General features: G+C 35.6%; 1 protein-coding gene across 1 annotated transcript in view; it reads right to left on the bottom strand.

Moving 5' to 3' along the window:
• ABCA13 (ATP binding cassette subfamily A member 13) overlaps positions 1–23643 on the bottom strand; it is a 169151-nt gene that overhangs the window by 14490 nt on the left and 131018 nt on the right. Inside the window, 5 exon segments of the mRNA XM_062499970.1 lie at positions 897–989; positions 3538–3641; positions 6023–6157; positions 13492–13642; positions 23448–23557. Of these exon segments, the coding sequence (XP_062355954.1) occupies positions 897–989; positions 3538–3641; positions 6023–6157; positions 13492–13642; positions 23448–23557 (593 nt within the window).

Below are 23643 nucleotides of genomic sequence, written 5' to 3'. Positions count from 1 at the left end.
GCAAGGATTTATGGTTCTACCCAAGGGGCAGGCCTGAAAGACAAAAGGGTTGTCAAGGTACAAGAAGTTATCTCAGGCACATAACTTTTGCCTTATAATTATGGCAGACTGCAATCCCAAAGCATTTCTGTAGAGCTTGTTCCCAATGTCAAGTGCATCTGCACTTAAGAGAGCTAAGTGCTGAGCTAGTACAAAGCAGTGTAGTTCTGCTGCTTGTAAATGAGCTGTATCAGCTTACACAGCTGACTGTCTGCGTGTCCCAACAATTACATTTACAACTGAATGCAAATGTTCTAGCTATAAGTTGCAGCAACTTTCCCCTCAGCTTCTGATCCTCTTTTCTTTGTGGTGGTTTGAGCCCATCCTCTGAATTAAACATCCTCATTAATAGGTATTAAATTAACTCATGAGCAGAGTTCAAACAGAAAAGAGGCTTATGCACACCAGGAAAAGGATGTAGAAAACAGCATAAATATCTGCAATTGTCAGTGAATTTGGTAGGAAGCAGAGATGGTTCAACATAAATGTTCTTACTGGCTGCTGACTTGTTAAAAATGCTTCTTCCTGTTATGATAAACCCTCAGAAGGAACCAAATTGTATTTCATCGCCATGTTGAATTTTCACAATCTATTCCCTAGATTATGTGCAGAAGTGCTTCATTTTAGATGCAGATCTGTCTCTTTCAATTATCAATGCAGACTACAAAGCATTTTAGCAATGTCGCATGTCAATTTAGCTTCTAAGTTATAATAGTCGGCTCTTTTTTAATTTCAGTGACAGCAAGAAAAAGATGTTCTTAGCAGCCATAAGTGCTTATGCCTTAGCACTACTAAAGCACATAGACAACTCTTAGATTAAATAAAGATGCAGAAGGTTTGATATTGATGCATAATACCTGTTTTTAATGTGCTGAGGGGAACCAAGACACTTGAAAGCTCCATTGACCATAATTGCAAGCCTTGTGCAGAGGGCTTCACATTCTTCCATACTACAAAATAAATCAACGGGGGAAAATAGATGATTAGTAGTGAAAACAGAGAATATTGTTTGTACCTAACTTTAGCTAAAGTAGAAGAATTTGGACAGCTGCAAAAACAGATACACAAAACCTTTGGCTTCAAAGGGTAACAGTCGAAGTTGTAACCCTAATCAGTATATACCAACAGTTATTACCACAAGACAGCTAGAAGAGAGCCTTAAATCTTTGTTTATATTTTTAGTCCATAACTAATTGGACAATTCTGGTCATTATCAAGAAGGTATCAATACGACAGGCAAATGCTCCACAAGCAGTCTCAGGAATGCCACTGAGGGAGTCATTAACTCTGTTATTCCCTTTAATACCTGCTTACGATTTTTCTGAGATAAAGGATAAAGGGAGAAGAATGAAAAGCTTGCTCAGCCTTTCCTTTGCATATGTATATGGCCTTTAAAAAAAATCACCCTCAGCCTGATTACAAGATAGAAGATCCGTAACACTACAATCCAAACAGAATTTAGGGAATGGAAAAGTATCTGAATAGAAAAGCAGGGTCCTCCTAGATGTGACTCCTTCAGATGAGAAACAATAGCTTTGACTTGTAAAATTTATGCCACATGGGCTGCTACCCTACATATTTTGCAGAACTGTGTGAGCAGCTCTTTCAAAGAAACATTTTAAACATAAGGAACCAATCAGGATGCACATACCATCTCAAAGAGGACTCAAAGATGTTTGGTGTTCCTACAAATCACTGTGTGCCCTCCCCAATCCTTCCGATGCAGCTGAACAAGAGATGTCTTGTGTGTCTCAGTCATGGGCCAGTCCAAATCAAAGTGCTTTGACTGAACAAACATTGGCAATCAAGTACTGCCTTAGGAGCTATTTCTTTATGATATGACAGGGCTGTGGTGAGAACTGCTAAAATGCTAAGTCTGAGAGAGACAGGGAGAGGGGTGACACATATCCCACAAATCAGGAAATTCACTGATTTGTAACTCCTAATGCTCCCCTTGACATAAAACTCCCCAGATGTGGCAAAATTACACAAATTAAGGGCTCCAGGAACAGTTAATAAGGCCTCACTCCTCCCCAGCTGAAACAGAAATTTTATTTCTGAAATGTCAGTAAAAAATTGTCTCTGAAACACAGGTAACAGTCCTCAAAACCTGATTTTACATAGCAAACCCTCTCTATGCCTTATACATGTCTTTGCTGACATGTATGAAAATTCACTTAATATGTAAAATTCCTGTACTTTTACAAGTAAATAATCTCAAAGCCCCAATGGCCTTCAGAAAATAGTATAAATAGTATAAAATAATTTCACCTTTCTTCACCCTGGCACAACAATGTGAACAGTATCACTGTACTAATTGTCTGCTTCAGGCCATTAATTCGTAGAGCCAAATGTGCAGTTAGTACAATTTGATTGATTTTGTTTGTTTGTTTACATCATATCAGCAATGAGATCACAGGTCTCTTCTGTTTAGCTGGTGTTTGAGAACTAAAGGTTCTTAATCTGGACTGAAAAGTCAAAGCATATTTTTTCCTGAAAATCACTGGGCTGGATTTTGAATGCAAAACCCATGTTCCCTAAATGTGTGTGCTGGTAAGCCCTTGGCCATCAACACAGGCACATGATTTTCAAAATTCAGCTTCCATAAGTGAAACTCTAGAAATTTTTGGAGAATTTTTCCATCAATAATGGACCGGGACAACAAATCCATTTCAAGACTATCTAAAAAATCTGAAAATATAAAACATTGGGGGCAGTTAGGTCACATTCATTTATTAATTCATCTATACTTCAAATCTCTTTTGGCCAAGTGTTTCATTACTGTCTTGGTTTTTTAATTTTGTCTTCTCTGGACATATTTTCATGATATCTCCCTCATTTAAAGAAATTTTATTTATAATTATATATTAAGTATATATATATATATATTACCTAAGGGAACATTTATTTCATTTCCTACAGATGTTACAAAACAGTATTGATGGTTCCTTCATTAAAGCAGTATGCCAGTGACCATATCAGAGAAATTACAAGGTATTTAATGTGGATGGACTCTTCTAAGAAGATGGGGTCTCTTTTACCATTTCCAGTAATGCATAAGAGATCAGCTGACAGAGCCATCTTCAGGACACCATGGCTTACTCTTTTCATACATGGATGCAAAGCAGAAACTTAATAAAATCAGAAGGTTTTTCATTCACACCTCCCTTTAAGGATTTTTAAGGTAGCCAGATACAAACTAGTTACCTGATGTTCCAAGCATGAAGAGACACTAAAACACTGAGTAAAAAGAGCATGGAAAAAGAAGAATCAATTGCATCATCTTTGCTGTGCCAGCAGCCCCTTGAGCAACACTCTATTCTTCAAAAACTAAATATTAAAAATATTTAGTATTTAAATATGTTCCTTTTTCATAGATAGGAAGGAATTGCCACAAAATTTCAAGACTTAATCTGTGTTTCAGAACAGAGTGAGCATGTCTTCAGAATATATTCCTCTGCAGCCCAGGAATGCTGTCTGCTGGGATAAGGGTCTCACCTGTGGGATGTCAGCACAGCTGCACAGCCATCCTGAACTTCCTTCAGGATAGCTTTCCAAAGGTAGCGTTTGGAGCAGGGATCCATCCCAGAGCTGGGCTCATCCTACAGGAAAAAAATGGAAATGACACAGCAGCATGTAAAAATCATACCACAGGTTCTGCCCATCAGGAAGAATTAACACAACTCACAATAAAATTGTATATTTTTCTCTTTAAATGTCACATTTTCAGAGGGCCACTAAAGTGACACCCTGATCAGTGTTTCGCTTTAACACATAAGCTTAATGTCTAAATTTATGGAAAGCACATTTTAGTAAAAAAGTGTATATACTTAAGAAATATTTAAATATCATCTATGTGTATTTATAAATGTTTATCTCATATATTTTATATATCATATATGTATAGTTTTAAGTATTTATTATGTTATATGAGTTTAATTATATACATATGTTCTTTCTGATGAGAGGGACTTGCAAGTGGTTTTTCTCACTTTCTGGAAGCATTTGGTGACTGTTTCTAGTCTGCATGCCCATCTGCCATGAGCACAAACAGCTGGAGAACTCCCATAACTCCCAGATATGTACACTGCCCATCCCATATCCAGGTGTTTGATGTTTGGATTTGACATCCTGTACCAGTTACTCCCACAAGCCTTTTAAGAGGAATTTTCACCCACAATAGAGAGAATACACAGGATTAAATAACATTAACTCAAATAAATTAAATAACATTAACTCAGTGTAAATCAACTGGCAAACCCATTTCCCACTTGGATGACTTTCATGGAGAAAGACATGCTGCTACAAAATCCACATTTCCCCTTATTTATTCCTTTTCCCTCACTAAATCAAATTTTTACTTCTTCCACTCATGGAAACAAAGGGAATTATATTTGATTTACAAATCCAGTCTCTTTTACTACAAAACTAGGAAGAAGGAAACTCTTCCAGTTGCTTTTTATCCAGTGGGATTCCAAGGGGAGCATCAGCACCTGTTAGACAGATATGGCTTTGGCCAGAGTATTTTCAGCAAGGAATCCCAGCTGAAACCTGGAAGCAAAGTTTTCAAGAAACAAAGTAAACAAAACATCCAATTTGAAGATAATTTTAGTGCTTCACTACCAATGTCAGAGGTTAAAAAATTCAGTTCAGTCTCCCATTATCTGTGGATTGCTAACAAAGAAAACATAAAAAGCAATAAACATGAAGCAACCCACAATACTGCTCAAATTAATAGTTATGATCCTGGATGCAATTTAGAAGCAGATTAAGTAGTTTATATTGGTGTCTTTGCTTTCAGACAAAACAATAAAAGGAACCCCTCCTTTTAAAATACTGAAAAAACCCTTTAAAATCTGCTAACTTTCTAAAGCCAGCAAATGTTTTAAAGAATTTGACACATTTAGATATCTTTCTTTCCTCTTTTCATCCTATATGCAACTGTCTTTGCCCTGCAGCAAGAAGTAGGCTGAAATGGATACTTGCAATAGTACACTGTCATAAAGACATTCAAAACCAGTTGGAGCATTTCTTAAGATCAGGAAAAAACACTGATTTAAGATAATCTCCTCCTTTTACTAGCTGAACCAGGGTCAGTTAAAGCATAAAATGAAAATAAAACATCTTCACTTAGAAGTGAGGCAATGGTGGGCAGTTAGAAGCAGCAAAATGTGTCTAATCTTCTGGAACATCAGTTTTATCTGGTTCAACTTAGCCTGCAATCTCTTCCTGGAAGCCTTGGTTTCCCCTTCAGCTCCAAGGAGCATCTTTGCTACCCCTGACTGCTCTGAAAGGTTTATTGTACTACTGAACTGGTTTAGCTCTTCCCAGCCAAGTTTTAAGAAAGCGATGTTCAATATTCTCTAGTGAAACAATAGGCAATGGTATGAGAGGGAATGTGGTGTTGTAATGATGCAGTTCTCAAAGCTTTGTAGCTCCATGATCTCCAATATAAAAGGCATTGTTTACACTGGAATGGTCAGTGTCAGGCCTAAGTGGGCAGTAGTATGCAAGAACAAAAGCAACCTGAGATAAGTAATTCAAATTAATATAATTCATATGTATTACTTGCTTGTGTGACTTTTGAATGCAACAGAATGTAAGAACTAGCCAGATTCATGAAATAAATACAACCTAGCAAGAATCAGGAGTATCCTGAAAGAACATGGGTCAATTAAACATCTATTTGGACCATGGAATACTGCAATTGTATTTGTGTTGAGGGTTTTTTTCTTTCTGCTCCCCAATTGGTCCAAGGAAGAAAAAAATAGGAAAGAAACAATTTCACTTTCTATTTTTGTGAGCACTGGAGAATAAAATTATAGTCATTCACATAGCAGAACAAAGAAGACACTTGTACATCTGCATCTCAATTACTCCCTGACTGATCAGGAAATTACCTGATTTTCATTAGAGCAACATACACGACAACAAAATTCAACACAGGCCATTTTTTCATAAGCACAATATTACTTTTACTCACCAGTAAAAGTATTTGGGGTTTACCAACCAAAGCCACAGCAGTAGAGAGCTTCCTCTTTGTGCCAGCACTGTAGGTTCTCACCAGTTTGTCAGCATGGGTGTTGAGGTGTAACCGGTCAACAAGGTCCTCTGCAACCTGCAGTTTGCAAATTAGAAGGCCAACAAACATGACCCAGATTAGGTAGCATTTGTGCACAGATTGTGCAAAGAACATTCTTCTTCATGAATGTTAAGAAAATGTGCATTTGTTTCCTTATTTATCCACACTTACTGCTTATTATTACTTCTGAATCTTAAAGACAGACAAAAAACTGCTCTGGGGCCCCTTCATTCTTCAAAAATGATAAGGATTTTCTCATACAGAAATCTGGCTTTGTCACTGCTCAGCACACTCATTTGTATTTGGTTTGTGTCCATGGGTCAATGATCTAAAACATGTCTCATTTCAACTTATTTTCCACTATTTATTTGATCAAATACCTCAGTAACTGAAAATTCAAGCAAAATAATTCTCCATCAGCTACAAAAAAGAGATAAAAGTGTCAGAAAAGCAAGTCACAGTTGTGGATTTAGAGTTTCTTTAAGACAAAATGTAACAGGATTAAATTAATATGACTTTTTAATAACTGAGAGGCACAAGCTGGCCCTAGCTGAATTTGTTTTAATTGCTTTAATGAGAATGTATGCTCAGAGCAAGCTGGGAAGGCATGTGAGCACAGATGGAGACAATGTTCATGCTGTCCCCTATGGCCTTTCTTCCTTGCCCTGTCAGAGACAGTCCTGACATACAAGGCTTCCTAAAATACTGGTGCTAGAGAATATTAAATGTAGCAATAACCTCAATCCATCTGTATCAGCCACTACTGCTGGACTGCCCAAGGAGACATTGCTCAAAACCATTAGGGACACAGCAGCAACTTTTTTACTTGCTGCTGCCAAATGCAACCTGTAAAGTAGCAAGTGTTTGGCATAGACAGCTGGGTGGCTGTGTCATCAAGGAGTGATCAGCTTTGTTACAAAGTGAGTGTGTCTTCTACTTGTAGGTAGGACAGCTGGAAGACTCTTGTAAAATAGGGAGTTGCATGGTGCTCTTACTGCCCAACATTAACTCCCAGAGTACCCCCAGCAGTATGGTTCTTTCTCTTTGCTTCCTCTACATTGTCTTCAGCAAAAAGCAAGGAAGCACTTGAAGGCTTAATCATATCAGATGGACAGTTTCCAATTAATTCAAAAGTCCAATAGGAAAAAAAAAATCAATAAACAATATTGTGAATTAATATTCACTACCCATCATAGACAAACTGCCACAAGCATAATAACACTTTCAGTAGGAGAGTTGTATGCAAACATCTTTGGAAATGAGCAAGACACTTTTAGCAAGATTTTTCAAGTGATACTGATCAAAGTAAGAGACATCTCTGAGAACAAGTTGTCTGTAAGAAGGAACAATGCTGCAGCACTGAGAATCTACAGTATTCTTGTCATGATCCTTGGATGGTATCCGTAGTCACTGTGTTTGGGATTATAACCTGACAGCCATGCATACTCTCATACAAAAGCCACATTTCAGAAATATTGCTCTGTCTACATTAGATGCAGAGAGGTTTAAAAAACCCAAAAAACTTAACTGTTAAACTAGCCACAGGAAATATTATACTGTAAAGTTCAAGGCTTCTACTATATCCAAGCTAATTCACAGTAATTTACTTCCAATTAGAGATTACAGCTGTGGCCTTAAAAATGGTTAAACACCTAAGCTATATTCTAAGATAAAATAGTTGAGCTTTGTTTTGTAATGGGTTTTTTTCTCTTCCAAATATAGGTCTCATTATAGACCAAAGCAACACACAAAGTGAAGTCCTCTAAAGTGTATGGTAGACAGCTTATCCTGTCTACAAAACTGACTTTACTGCTACCACTGGGAATGCAAGAATGTTAGTGACTAAAGGATCATCCTCCTGCATATTCACCATCATAAAAATTATGCAGAAAAGCTCATTGGAATTTAAGAACAGAAAGTGAAAAAATATAAACTCCCATGTTTACACTAAATGTACGTTTTAAATTTAAATAAGCTTCAAGAATTACAAAAAAAGTGATCAAGAAAGGACTATTTATCAGAGCTGAAATGTAATCAAAACTATCCTTTAGCTATGACTGGCACCACTATTTCTACGACTTCTTTGAAGTGTCATCTAAAGTCAGCAAAATGCCTTTTTTTTAAGAGACAATGAATGCTGCGTGGGGAAAAATTGAGAAGGTCAAGGAATAGTGCCAGAGAGAGAAGAAAGAAACCATTCAAGTTAGATGGGTCTTCTTGTAGTCTGTAGCCCCCAAGGAGACTCAGTCGTGTCAGGTATGAGCATAAAGCCCTTTGTAGGGAGCAAATTAAAAAGAACTGACTTAACAAGATTTGTAATTCCTCACCTTGAATTCTCCTCTCTGTGGTGTGTTCTCAAGCATTCAGCATGACTCCACAATCTCCTGTTTCATACAAGGAGATAAAGCCTAGCAAGTGTCCTTCTATAGAAATTTTTCAAGACAAGGTTTAAAAGCTAAATAGGTAAAAAGAGAGGGGTGGGAATAATTTTATATCACACACTTTGCTGCTGCTTTAAATGTGGAGAGTTTCCAAGATAAACTTTCCAGATAAATGTGGTGCTCGACATAGTCTGGCCTGATATCTAGGTACACTCCTTTGGTGCAAAACTTATCAAATTAAAACTGGCTTGGACCTGAATCACATCAGCAACATAAATGCAGAAGGAAAGGACAACTTCCTTATTCCTAAATACTTCCCAGTTGCACTTAAAAAAGTTTCATATTCCTGCTACCCCTCTCAACTCTAACATTTCAAAAGAGCACTGCAGACTATGGTTCAGCAAATATAAGACTATAGAGCGCAATCTTTTTTCAAGAGATGACTCCATGACCTGTTCTTTCAATGCCTATTATAAGATTTCCAGTAATGTTTCAGCTTCATCAGTAATACCTAAACAACAACAAAAGAGTAATTTGAATTAAATTATAAATATTATGTATTAGCTATATTGTAGAGGAGCTTGAATATTTCCATTATAATTTCATTTCTCTGTATAGCCAGTGGTTTGCATCATAATGCACTCTAAAATAAATACAAAACTACCTCTTAAACTACTTTGAATAAACATCAGAATTGAACATGTGATCAATCCTCAGATACAGATACACACATTTATGTCAGAGAATTACAGTCTTAATGGTTTCCTTCTTGTAGTGAATGTGAGATATATACACAAGCACCTTCTCTCCTTCCTTGTCATATTCAGCATAGTGCTATATTTAAATAATGTTTCAATGACCTTCAGCAGCAAAAAGTGAGGAAATACGTCAATTTATTTAGCAAATTTGTAACATTGAGGCCAAATCAAAAGCTACAGAATTATATGTAAATATATACACTGTAAGTGCACTTGAACCATGAAAATATTTAATGTCTATTCATGGCTGTAATAATGTATTTAAACTTTTTCCTTCCTTCCTTCCTCTGCCCACCAGCAGTAAAAATTGCAACACACTTCACATCTTTCAGCTAGCTTTTCCCCTATTTTCCAATGTTTCTTAAAGCTATTTACTTTTTTTCCCTCATCAATTCTAATATATTTAGCAAAATATTTTCCCCAAAATTAATTTGGGCTAGTCCACCTAACTTTAGAACAGGCACTGGAATGAGCCCTTCAATCTGCAGCATCTAAACAAAATCCCCCAATACTTCGTGGAGTTCCTAAAGACAACATTCATTCCAGAAGAGGCTATAAGATAACTCGACTTTTTGCACACATGTCAGTTTCTGTGGGAGTAAAGGTAAAAACAGGCATGGCCTCCTCCATCCACCAGGGAATGAAGAGGCACACCCATTCCACTGAAAAGTGGTAATTATGTAACCACTAGTGCCTATGGCTTTCTACTCCCTTTAAAAATTACTTCTAATATTCAAGTAAAAAATTAAGTGGTGCTAAGGACTTTTCAGCCTGTGTATTTTCCAGAAAAACTTGGAGTTGGTGAAGACTCAATCTATTCAAAGACTAGAAACATCATAGTGTGTCTATCTTGACTTGAAAGGCTGTATCCATCAGTGCATTAGTTTTCATCATTTCTGGCACAGTAAATAACATGCATAACTTCTTGCTATCTATTTAACCTAATCCTCATAGAGCAAATCTGACCCAATACTGAAAATGTGTATCATACCCAGTATAAGTGATAATAAACATGGATTGAATTCTAGTCATCTGAAAAATAAGTTTACATGTCCAAAGCAGTAATTTAAAGTGTCAGGTTCTGAGTAAGTGGATACAGTAGTTTGAACATCCTAAACAGCAATCAATTCCACACAAAACAGTATTTATTTGGCTTTCAACGAAACTCAGAATTGTTAGATTTGGAAAGTGTATATCCATGGTCAAGTTTCTGGGGAAACAAAACAAAACAAAACAAAAACAAAACAAAACAAAAAAAATACAAAATTTAAATGAATTTACAGATTTCCTTTTCCAGCACCTGTAGAATATAATCATTGAGATTGTAGAATCAGAGCAAAATCATCCTGGAGAGTTAATGAAAATTGCAAAAAGTTACGGACATTCCAAAAAATTACCCCAGAAGATCTGATAAAGCTTCTTTTGAGATTTGCAACAGAAGTTTCAATGCTAATGAGGGATGCCATTGGATGCTATGCTAATAAATTTAATTTTTTAACAAGCTGAGTGCTGCATTTTGGAACAAATTGAGATCTGGTAAATTGATACATTAAATAAATAAAAATAAAAATTAAAAGTACTATGCTTAATCAGTATCCTTCTAAATAACCTAAAAGCTTTACTCTAATTTTTCAAATTTTTAATAAAAAAGAAACTTTCAAAGCAGATTTATGAAGTATAACAAAACTTCACATTACATATGAAGCTTAACATTGATAATAAATGACCCATTTTTCTCCTCTTTTCCCATTCATTTAATTACTGTTTTGGAACATTAAGTGCACTCAACTTTATGTCAGACACTTAACTCCTGCTGCTGATAAATCTGTCTAGCAAAGGATTTGGTCCTTCAAGTTAGTGCTTCCAGAGATGGCTTTAGCAGCAACACAACCTGTAAGTCACCTGCCTGCTCACCAATTTCTTAAAACACAAAATGAATGTATGTTTCTTTCCTTATCAAAGCAATATACTCTTTAGAATACATGTGTCTGTGCATATTAGTGCAATTAGTCACTGATAAATATTCAGAGGCAGGCTTGGAGTGCTGTATCATAGGCAGGAGGGAATGATGAGAAAATAACAGCTTACGTTTCCATACAGCTGCTCCTCTAAAGCATTCCAAAGCCTTATTTTCTTTATAGGCAGCTAAAATGCTCACTTTCTCCAGGCACCAGCCATTTCTGAGTTGAAGCACAGCAGCTGTTGAGCGTTTGACAGCAGTGCCACACAGTCAGGAGGGCCCAGTGACAAAAACATTTGTTTTCCTCTGAGATAGCTGAATTTCAGTTTTTGATGGAGGCAAAGCAGAACAGCTAAATATTATTTGCAGGAGCGCTTTGATGCCTTGATCACAAGCATATGGCAACAAACTCTGCTCTGCAATCTATGCAGACAAAAAACTAAGACAACTGAAAGGAAGAATGATCTCTTTTCCACAAAAGTGATGCTAAGGCGCAGAAGGCTGACAATAAAGAATAGTCTAAGCCTATACCTAGATTATCTGAGGTCCAGGAAGGTTAAAGTCTGTCTTCTCTCAGTGCACACAGTAACATAGGTCACATCTAAAGGAATGATTTCCATCCATTTGAAGAGGGACATATATGTGATGTACCACACCACTTGAGCAAGTCTTCCCTAATTGCTATAGGAGAACTGTCACTTCATGGACAAAACATGTTATTATAGTTGAAGGCTTTAATGCAATAACAACCGTTCCTTAATATGTTTCTTTTGGATCGAGGGAAATATATGCAAGTTTTCAGTGCTCTGCTAGTAGTCTGAATTAAAATTAACACCAGTAAATTATGAAGGGTAAACAATCAAACAAAGACTGTATGATAATTTTAGAGCAGTCTGCAAGTAACATGATGTTAAAACAAGTAGAAGTCCAGGCTTTGTCCTGGACAAAGGGTACTGCCCAGGACAAGGGGCAAAGACTTGCAAGAATCACTTATTTTCCCCAGACTTTTATCTAGAAATACCAAAATGATCAGTTTATGACAGTAAAAATTCAAAATATTGCCTGTCCTGATGAATACTCAATGTCCCTTGCAGGAATCATATTTTTTTCCCGAAATAGCACCTATCTGCTGAAGAAAAAGAAAACAGGCTGCAGAGAACCGGAAAGCAGCCTTCTGACATACTGTCAAGGAACAGGTAGCAAACCCCTTACTAGACCCTGAGGCAACAGCCAGAAAAATGCTGGGTAGTAGAAAAAAAAAAAAAATCAGTTCACGCAGTTTTGCTTCCGGAAAAAATGGAAGGAAAACAACAGGCATTATTCTGAAGGTTATGAGGGCAGTGCTGGAGCAATATCTACTACTTGGCACCAATTTATACAGCAGGAATTGACAGATACCAATTTCATATCGCACTACAGTTTTCCCATGTTAGTAGAGATGCAATTAAGCAGAAAGGACTGAGCAGCTCAGGTCAGGTCATATTGTAAACTTCCGTCTGCTGATGCAGATTCCCCCTCCCACCCCCCCGCCCATGTTTTACACCGTATCCGTTTCGTACTTAATTTCTGGTGTTGGCTGGCTGGTTGCCTCATTACAGAAAAAAAGAGCTCAGTCTGCTGATCAGCACAGCTACAGCTGTATGTGTAAACCCAAGAACCCCCAGTGATATTCCCAGATATTATCAATTTCTACTCTAGTAAGCTCTCAAAGCATTTTCTTTGGCTTGTTCTCCTTGTACAACCCCAAGTTTTGTGTGGCAGCTGGAGAATTTAAGAGACTGCTCCCATCTTGTCAAGTTTAAGACAGAGTGCTGACAGCTCCTATCCCAATGCCCAGGTGTTTCATTTATTTATACAGAATTATACAAAAATTTTAGTTTCTTCAAAGTTAAATTGTGTCTCTGAAGAAAAGAGTTTTTCAGAGGTACAAGACTCAAAACGTGGTGCTCTCTCACAGTTCTTTGAGTGTGATAGTGAAGGCATTGAACCATTCATAAACTTAATTTCTTTTAGGGTTTTTGTGCCTGAGATTTCATTTGCAGTAATGTTATTTTACTATCTGCAGTGATATTATTGTGTTTTGAACTGGCATAACAGACAGAAAGAATCCACACTTTTTAAATAAAATCATGGTAATGAAAAACTTCATTACTGAAGTTGTTAAGATGAAATATTAGATAGTTTCTCATGTTAAAAAGGTACTAGAGTTCTATAAACCCCACAGTCCAGCCTGGCAACAGTTCCCTCTGCAAATCTGTTCTGGATAGTTACCGTATGGATATCCTGCTTTGGAATTCCACGCAGCGTGCAGTAATAATAAAGATGCTCCCAACCTGTTAAAAGTTCGTCCAGGGCGTCTTGCTGTGGACAATATCCAATAAGAATACCTTCAGAGCTAGCAGAGAGTACATCCATTTCAGACCTGTTCAAAGAAAAAGAAAAATATTTGAATGCTGCTTAACAAATCCCATGACTCTGGGTTCCACCCCTGGGATAAAGAACACACAACTTCAAGTCTGCAGGTAAAGGAGTTTGAGTCTCTGCCATGGTTACTTAGTGCAACACCACCCGTACACAATGCACACTTTTTGTCCCTTTTGGGTTAGCACAGCCACCAGCATGTCACTGTTGTGACAGCGTGTGTGTCAAGGTCAACAGACCAACTCATGAAGAAGGGATGCTCATGAGAATTAATGCTCACCACTTTTACTTCTCTTATATTTTTGGTAGTACTTGCTCTAAGGAGACAAACCAATTCAAACCGTTAAGATATTATACTATATACAATATTATATTCATATCAATCATGTTGAATATTGAAGAGGAAGGACTTGAGAGAGAGGGAAAGGTTGCTGTGTATTCTTTGTGTGTCTGTGACCACACGTATGCATGAGTGCATTCTCTAAATAAGAGTAAAACAAAATGCAGGATATTAAAGCCTAGTAACTTAAAAGACAGTACAGGAAAACGATAAAATTATCGTGATTTAAGAGACTTTGGCCTTCACTTTGTAGCTCTACAGCATTACTTGAAATTACATTCATTGCTAAGAAACAAGCTTGATTGCAAGGGTGTCTCATTACCCATAATGACACTAAATCTATCCTATTTATTCCAACATCTAATTCAACACTCAATGATGCTGATTTACATGTACAGAAAGACCTGTCAAAATGAAGATACTTAAAAATAAAAAAAAAATCTGAGCTTTGAAAGAAAAAAGTTTTCAAAAGATTCTGAGTAACAGAATGTTTTTCCTCTCAGTGGCTTTCTACATTTCTGATTAAAAGAACTAAATATATGATTAATCATTTAGACACAAAGTAAATGCATTAACTGCAGGATCTACAAATACCACCACAAGTGAAAATATAAATATGTATCTCCTGTTAACAAGATTCAGGAGTCTGGGGAGAAAAAAGTCTGCATTTTACATAATGAACCACAGCATGAAAATAGTTTTTAATGCTATCAAAAGATAAATTAACATGATTATGACAAACTTTGCCATGGAATAACTATAATGGTCCTTTGCCGTTAATGGCAAATATATAAAATCACATTATCTTGCTTGGTTTGGATGGTGCTATGTAAGTTATCTGCCTGTAGGCACTTCTCTAAACAAAGAGTTAGCAAAAAATAGAAGGGTGGGTGATGGGGGAAAGAGGATAACAGAAGTGCTCCTCATTAATTCGTATCTACTTATAGGACATTTTCAATGAAGTATATACAGAACTTTTACTGTGTCTGTTTCCAACCACACCTATGGAAAATGAAATGCTTTTTCTGTAGTCATCTTTACCATAAAATATGGTTTGAATGATGCTAATTTTTTTATACAACCAGTCAGAAACAGTGGATTCCTTATTTAATTAATTCTAAAAAGGAAAATACTATTCACAGTGAAATGTTATCTAGATGCTGCCAAACATAGAGAGATGGGTCTGATGTTTGTTTTGCTAAGAAGATTCATGCACACAAGTTTTTATTTTGTTGCAGCTTTTGTCTTTTGAGAAACAAGAACCTGGGCTTTTGGTAATATGCCAAGCTCAGTCAGAAGAGAACAAATCACACTCAGGGGTAATTTCAGGGACATTTACTCAGCATGAACCCTGTAGCTGGATAGAAACATCTTGTCTGCAATGAGCTCCTACCATGAACAACAAAAAGTTAAATATGGATAGCTACAAAAAAACAACAGACATCCAATGTTCCTTAGCTAGAACTCTATTAGATCATCCTTACTCAGTTTACATCAGGAAATAAAAAGTGTCCTCAGTGCTAATTGTACACACAGGGTTGTAGTGTTCTGCCTATGTAAAGCACCCAGTCTTAGGTGAACAGTATCCCACCACTGACTTTTAGCTTTCATAAAGTGAAGGCAAAGTGAAAATGCACATTTAATATTCTTACTCAGTTTCATCCCTTATCTTGCAACTTTATCCATTAGTGCTGACCCTGAACACTTCAAGACTTCCCAGTAACACAGAGATTCTACAGTATTCAGTAAAGAACTCACAGACCTTTCCACCTCACTCCTCCCCCTCATCTCTGTAGCTGTCAAATAAAAAAAAAATCCAACCAGAAAATAAACAAACAAAAACCAAAACAAAACAAAACAAAATTTAAAAACCTCACATATTAGGATTCTTATATTTTACTCAGACTTTTTTTATGTGCAATATAATGTCTCTTCTTCCCTCAACATCACAGAGTAGATTTCCAAATCAAAACTCAGAACATTATCATTCAGTTAACCAGGTCCTAAGCTTTTTCTGAGGATATAAACCATATAAATAAACAACAGATGAAAGAAAAATACATTATAATTAGTAATTATAGTAGGTGTTGTGCAACCAAAAACAAGCTCTCATCTTAGGAAAATGATTTTCCTTGAAATTCAGTTAATCTCTTAGATTTCATTTTTATGGGTCTAAATTAAATGAACATTTCAAGTAGTGATGGCATGATACCAGAAAATCTTCTCAGTAAATTATATACTGTAAATACTTTACCCTTTTCTTTTTTTAATTTCTGATTTGATTCATTAAATTAATTATGATCTTCTTCTTCCTTAACAAACATCATCATATATGCTATTATCAGAATCAAATTAGAAATATATTTTTAATATTTTCTGAAATACAGATTAGCAAAATGCTGATTCTTTTTTTTTCTCAAGCAAGAGAAAAACAGACGTTTGTTTTCTGCCCTATTATTATCAGGATGGCAGAGTTTTTCACTAGACTATTCACATTAAAAACAAGACATACAGGAGGAAAAACATAGCTTATTTTATAAATAGAAAGAACATGTAAGTACAGATTCCAACCCCTCAAAGGCTTTTGTCCATAGTACAGTAGACACAATGAAATTTTGTATAATATCTAAAAGCTGTAGGGGGGGAAAACAGGCTTTTGCACTGATACACAATGTTCTGTATCTTTATAATAACACAGCATGCTTGTTATCTTTAAATTCTGTTAGTAATTTTGATTACATCATCTGATCAAGTTAAGAGATAGAACGTTTTCTTCTTCGTTTATGGGCTACATCCTTATGCTCAGCCAGAACTTCCCCTTGTTAGTTGAATTTTCCTGTTGAGTGAACAGCTGCAACAAATGACATCACCAGAGTATTTCCAAAAATATTTATATTTTAATTATAGTTTTAAATTTGCAGAATTGCATTTCTAGAACTCCTTTAGAAATGGTCAACAGAACATCTGGTATCCATGAGAAAAATAGTGGAGTCTAGCACTTGAAGCATGGAAGATTTTCTATTCCATCCCTGTCTAAGTACTTTGGTAAGAATCATGACATTTTAGTGCTAGATATCCAGGGTGAAAAACATTCAGGACTCAATCAGACTGTGAGGTCGAGTGCTCACCTCATAGTTTTGTACTATTGAGGAAAGAAACTTGCCAGACTTTCAAGATACTGGGGTCATAAACTAAAATCAGAGTATAGAATTTTTTTTATTCAAAGTTATTCCTCCACTGATCATTTCAAGGCTTTTTATATTAATCTATTTATTCTGAGTGCTTAAAGAAAGCCCTGCAGTCTGATTACAGGTTATATGGGGGTGGCATGGGGCACTTGGGTCAGAGAGCCTTTGCTGACACTGAAAAGAAATTTAACCTCTGGGATGAGTGAATATGATATTGGAAACAACTTCTTTCCTTCCCCTGTACAAACTGGACCTGCAGTTTCCAAAAGGCCAGAGTGGCTATTGCAGAACTAGATTTGGGTCCTGTTTGTTACAGTGGTTACCAACATTGTTTATGGGCGGCTGTGGGCTGGCATTCAAAGGTAACCTTCACTACTGGATTTTCAGAGACAGCTTAGTACCCCTGATATCAGTCTTATGGCTGGTTTTGGAAAAATTGTTTCACTTTTGGCTCCACTGTGTACTTTGTTTCACTTTTATATACTTTTTCTGCAGTTTTTGATTGCAATTAAAGGCAGTGATATATATGGTACTTACAACTCCTCATATATACATATATATATATCTGCTTCTGCAGAGAGATAAATTCCATTAATTAGTCAAAATGAAATATAAATTTACAAATGGCAAAATTACTTAGACATTTCATTGTACTCATAACTGCATATTCAATTCAGTGCATACTAATGCACAATTAACATTACAAAAAATCAAGGTTAAAATATAATTAATGTAACTATAGCTTCATTATAATTAGACTAATTATACAGATATACAGTGTAAAAACAGCCATTTCAGCTATTATATTGATGCAAATTTATTCTTCCTTTCAAGTTAAGCTATTTGAACCACATTTTTAATTATTTATCAAGCTGAATATCATACCTATCAAAAGAGTTGAAGTTCTAGCTATAAAGAAATACTTTACTTTTCCCTCTATGTAGAGCAGCTCTTTGGTGGTCCTATGATTTTGTAACCCAACAGATGACGAGACTGACTGGGGAATTGCTGTCATGGAGGATCTCTGTGCAGAAGGAAGATGGAAATTCATGGGAGATAAATTAATTACATGAGGAAGACTGCCAAATGCTTCAGTCCTTGATGGGCCAACTTATGAACAAGATGTCACCTAGTTTATCTACTTTTTTGCATATGCATCTCACTACACTTTAAGTATGAACTTAAAGTCATCTCTATTCAGCAAAGTGCAACACAAAAGATTGCATAACAAAGGGCACCAAAAAGGCAAACAAACCACTAGTCACATTATTCATCATTTTACATTGACCTTGCCATGATGCTTAAAAGGGTTTTGGCACTTTCTCTTCAAAGCTGTGTTTAGTTCTCTTAACTTGAGAGACATTTTATGACAGAGTCACTAAAGAGGGGTTAAACACAAGTATAGAAAGGGAAAGAAAACAAAGCTTCACCAAAGTACACACAAACACAAAAAAGTGGAACAGATGTACAGTATCTGCTGGCACGTTAACCCAACAGACATTCAAAGACGTATGAAGAGTCACTTTGTTGTCCTTTATTATACCATTTTGTTAAGTGTCAGCTTTTCTTTTTACATATTTATGCAGACCTTACTTCTTCAAGCTCTTTGACAGAAAAAGTAACTACAAAAATATTTATAGTTTCATATACTACCTTTCATTTAGACAGCTCCCACACTGGTGGCAATTTAGTTATGGCAGTAGAGCCAAGCATGAAATGATTTTAGTTGATTTGTACTCTTGTAGAGCAACAGCTGTGCTACAGATAACACAAAGAACTCTTCTAATTGTCAAGCAGATCATGCAGTTAATTATTAAACATATTTAAGTTTTGCAACTCTTTAAAGGCCTGTCAGTATCTTACTGTCTTATAAAACCATACTTTCAAAATACAAGTAAACAAATGTTATCAAAATAATCTACTTTCTAGTAATTATCCTTTTTTGCTTTTGATATTTCTGCCCATTGTGAAAGTTACTGCTGTACTTTGCTATCATTTTGTTTTCAAGTCTTCTGAAGCAACTGTTTCAATGCTGCTTGCTCCTTCCATGCCCTTCAATACTGGAGTGGCAAATATCCCTAATATCTCCATATTACACACTCTCTAGAAGCTAATTACATCTCTGTTTCATTTGTACAGATATGTCACGGATACCAGCAATATCAATGAGGTACACAAAACAACAAAAAAATTAAAATCCCCTGCAAAAGGCATTCTTGTGAAGACAAGATTGGCTGTGGTTGGTGATAAATTCCTATTATTTCTCTGACTGGATTTTTTTAATCACATAACAGTAACAACTAGAATAGGCCTGCAAAGGTGATACAAGTTGCCTAAAACATTTTCTACAGAGGGATATGAAAATTTAAAAAAAAAACGAACGAACTGTTTTTTTGTAGACTGCTCAGCTTGCATACTATATATTCGCATTAGTCACACAAATTGTAGGATACAAAGTTCAGGCACATAGTGCATTTAAAACACCTCCTAAATTTGCAGTATATAAAAAACAGAAAACCCCAATTAAAACAGATCAGAATCTTTCCATCCCCCAAAATCATTTCCCCATGAAAGAAGGCCACGAAAACCAATTTGCAGAAAAGATGAAGTTGGTTCCAGTATTTAATAAACATTCCTACTTAATGATGCCCTGACTTATGAACCCCAGTAACAGTGAAAACTAACATACATATTACCTAGCTTCTATGGATTTTATTAGCTTTTATTATGAAAACAGACATAGCTCTCTCTCAGATTTTTAGGAATATGCTCCTTTTTATTTTTTGGGGTATTAAGCATTCAGCAAACAACCAACCTAAAGGTCAACAAGTCTTCTAAAAGTACTTGAAGATGCGAATCTGCTCTTACACACTGTTAAAAAAGGAAGTTACTTGTCAGAAGTATATTTTTTAAATTTCTTTGAGACTATAGCAGCAGTTCTTTGAATACAAGTTGGTTATTGGTGTGTGAGGCTCTTTCCATATAGCCCCCTGCACTTCAAAGATCTTTTAGGTTGACCTTTCAAAAACTCTATTTTGTGTTCCACTTATACTTTCAAAAAACTCTCATTTTCAATTTCTAGAATTCATGTTGTTCCAAGGTGCAATAGCTGTCCAATAAAATTCAAGGCCATAATCAGACACCTCTGAATTCATTTTAAATTCAGTATCATCAGGAAAATATATTCATGGATTTGTTTGGTTTTTTGTTTGGTTTCTTTGTTTTTTAATTTGATTTTAAACCAGAAATTTTCAAGCAGTTATTCAAGAAAATGGAAACTGTTATGAAATAAGGATTTTCTGCATGGAATAAAATTAGCATCATCAAGGTAGGGTTAAATTAGAAGTTAGGAAGAAATTCTTTACTGTGAGGATGGTGTCACAGGAAGAGGTTGCCCTGAGAAGACATGGATGCCGCACTCCTGGAAGTGTTCAAGGTTAGATGTAGCCCTGATTAAGCTGGTCTAGTGGAAAATGTTCCTGCACATGGAGGAGGGTTGGAACTACATTATCTCAAAGGTTCCTTCCAACCCAGACCATTTTTTGATTCTGTGAAAGATCATCAGACTACAGTATTTGGTCCTTTCACAGTGACAGAGGATAAAGAGATGCTCTTTCCAGTCAAGCCCAAAAGAGTTGGGATCTACATCTAAGATGTATTATTCATAAGAAGTATCAGAGGTAATGCTTTTTATGGAATTGCCTTCATTATGTAAATTTTTTAACAAAAAATTCTATTGATCAAGAAACATTCTGCAGCTGTGATGAGCAGCTGCTTTCTTCTGCTGACTGTAGTCTCTGTGCCAGGAACACCAGGCTTCTGAGTACACTACAAGAGTAAGAAAAGGAGAAACCTTCTTACCATAATACCCTCCTTCCTTCATTTATTTGAATCATAAATGCAAATCAATCCACCTAAAATTCCCTGCAATTAGTAATTTTAGTCATTCTCAGCTGCTGAGGAATGGTTCTCCAGACATGTTGTGGTTACCATCTCACCTCTGGAAGAGCCAGCAAACTTGCCTCTTAGTGGTTTTCCAGAGTACAGCAACACAATGCACCATGATTTGCTCAAAGCAGTTTCCAAAATATGAAGCAAGGAACAAAGTCAGGAGGGACATAAATTTCTTCTCACAGCCTCAAATTATTTGCTTCTCTAAGTTTAGCTACTGCATAAATAGCAGCTCTTGCTTAAAGTTGCCTTCTTGAGTTAGCATTAAGTTTTGAAAACTTGGGAATATGGGATTTATACTCACTTCAGCCACTGCAAACACAAAAAATCCATAAACTCGATTGACATCACCATAATACAAGGCAATAATTAACGTTGTCTAGGCTATTTTGTATACTGAAATTCAATTGTCTAAGGCTTTCACTCAAGTCTCCTAAATGTGTAAAATTTCATTACCTATGTTTTAGTATATGGTAAATAACATTGCCTATTAATGTATGTTTTCATTTTGGATTTATAAAACACTGTATGGGAAATGAAAGTGACACATACAATATCCAGGGACAGCATTTATCCTACTGTCAAAAGCCAGTAGCACACTAAAGTTGGCCTCAGAAGCATTTTTATCTGTTTAACCACAGGTACATAAGAACACAACTGATAACAAGAATACAGGCATTTAAAATTTTTAAATTTTTTTTACATATTTTAAGGGGTTCTAAAAATATATATAGAAGTCAGCAAACATACTGTAAGTATCAATATATATAATAATTAATTATATTATTATAACTTTATATTTTCTTTCAAGCAAATTAAAGAAAAGTAGATGAAACTCTGGAATTGTCAAACCAGACCAAATCATTTACCCAAATACAGACCTGGGACCACATTGCACCGGGACAGCCACATGTGATCCATGTGAGCACAGGTGGGACCCAAGGACAGTCCCATAAAAATCTACAGCAAAATACTGCTCAGAATCTAAACAAAACATGGGAGCTTAAATGTTCTGCTGCCTTTATGGAAATATTTTATTTTTTAAAAAAACTACAGATAATTTTATTTCTTCAAATCTCAAGTCCTCTTCAGACTCATGTTATAAACTTCTGACCTTGTCATATCCTGGTACAAAGCCATCCATCAGTACCAAAGACTAAGAAATGTTGTGTTTTTTCTGATTTTAAATCACTTCTGTTATTTTTAATTTTGCTTAATGTCTGAACAATTTTGTCCTCTGTTTAAGAGAGAAAATTATAAAGATGAAAATGTCTGAAAAATTATAAATTAAAACAACCATCTAAAAGTCTCCCTAATAATGTTAAAGTCTCACTTGTTTTTCTTAAAATGTTTTTCTACTTTATGATCAACATTTTTAATGATTTGCTCTGAAAGATAATGAAAAAACACACTGAAGTAAAATTATGTTTGATACTGTTGATATTGCCCAATTCAAAAGTGAAAATTTTTCACAAAACTGAATTTTGCAATGACTGAAGCTACTTATTCTTTGAAGTTAAATCTGATGATCATTATCTTTGTAAAGAAATAAGGAAACACTGACTTATGAAAGCATTTGATTTCTAAACCAAAGAAATGTAAATTGCCATTTTGAAAATTCAAAAATACTTCCTTTAAATTTTTTTTAATTCAACTCTTGACCTGTCCTTTTCTAAAAATATTTTGTAATGTACATCATTTAGAAAAAGAAAAGAGCCCAAAATCCATTTATATATGTGTATATACATATCTACTACTGACTGAGAAAAATAACTTTCTTCCCCCTCCAAATTTGCTGGGAAAAATTTAAGGTATTTGTTACATCTAACCCAAGTCCATTATTATTTTATTACTCTGTCAGAATGATAAATCTCACCAACACTACCTCTTAACCTAATTACATAGCATATTGATAAAGTTAATTAATGACTCTGAAGTACATAAGTGTAAGAAAATATTTTAAAATTACCCACTTTAAGCACTGCCTAAGTCTGGAAAACTTCCAGTGTAGTACTGAAAGTACGAGGATATACGTCCATGCTTTTTAACATACGTTAAGATTATTTTTGTATAAGTTTTAGATGGATGTATGTTAAGTCTTCCTAGTGTTTACCAGACAAGTTTATTCTCAATTAACAAAGCTGTCAAACACAATTAAATATTGCTAAAATACTTTTCCACTGAGACTTAACAGCAACATCGTGATATACATTTAAAAGGGAACAAAATAGGTCCCTAGAGTACAGTATAAAGGACTGAGTGTGCTGAGTCTTTGATCATGTGCATTATCAATTAGCACTTTTCTCAACAAACCCTGTGGTATTTACCCAGTAGGAGTCCTGATAACAGCACGTCCTGCAGATGGGATGATATCTCCAGTCAGCATCTTAAATGTTGTGCTTTTCCCAGCTCCATTTGTTCCCAGGAGTCCAAAACACTATCAGACATATTTAAAAAAATCAATATGTTATACTGAAAAAAACCAAATAATTATTACCCTTTCAAATTTCTCCCCTTTACACA

This window comes from Cinclus cinclus, chromosome 1 (genome assembly GCF_963662255.1).
Source record: "Cinclus cinclus chromosome 1, bCinCin1.1, whole genome shotgun sequence".
Lineage (NCBI taxonomy): Eukaryota > Metazoa > Chordata > Aves > Passeriformes > Cinclidae > Cinclus > Cinclus cinclus.
Note: the sequence above shows the minus strand (reverse complement) of the source record. Positions and strands in the feature narration are given on the sequence as shown.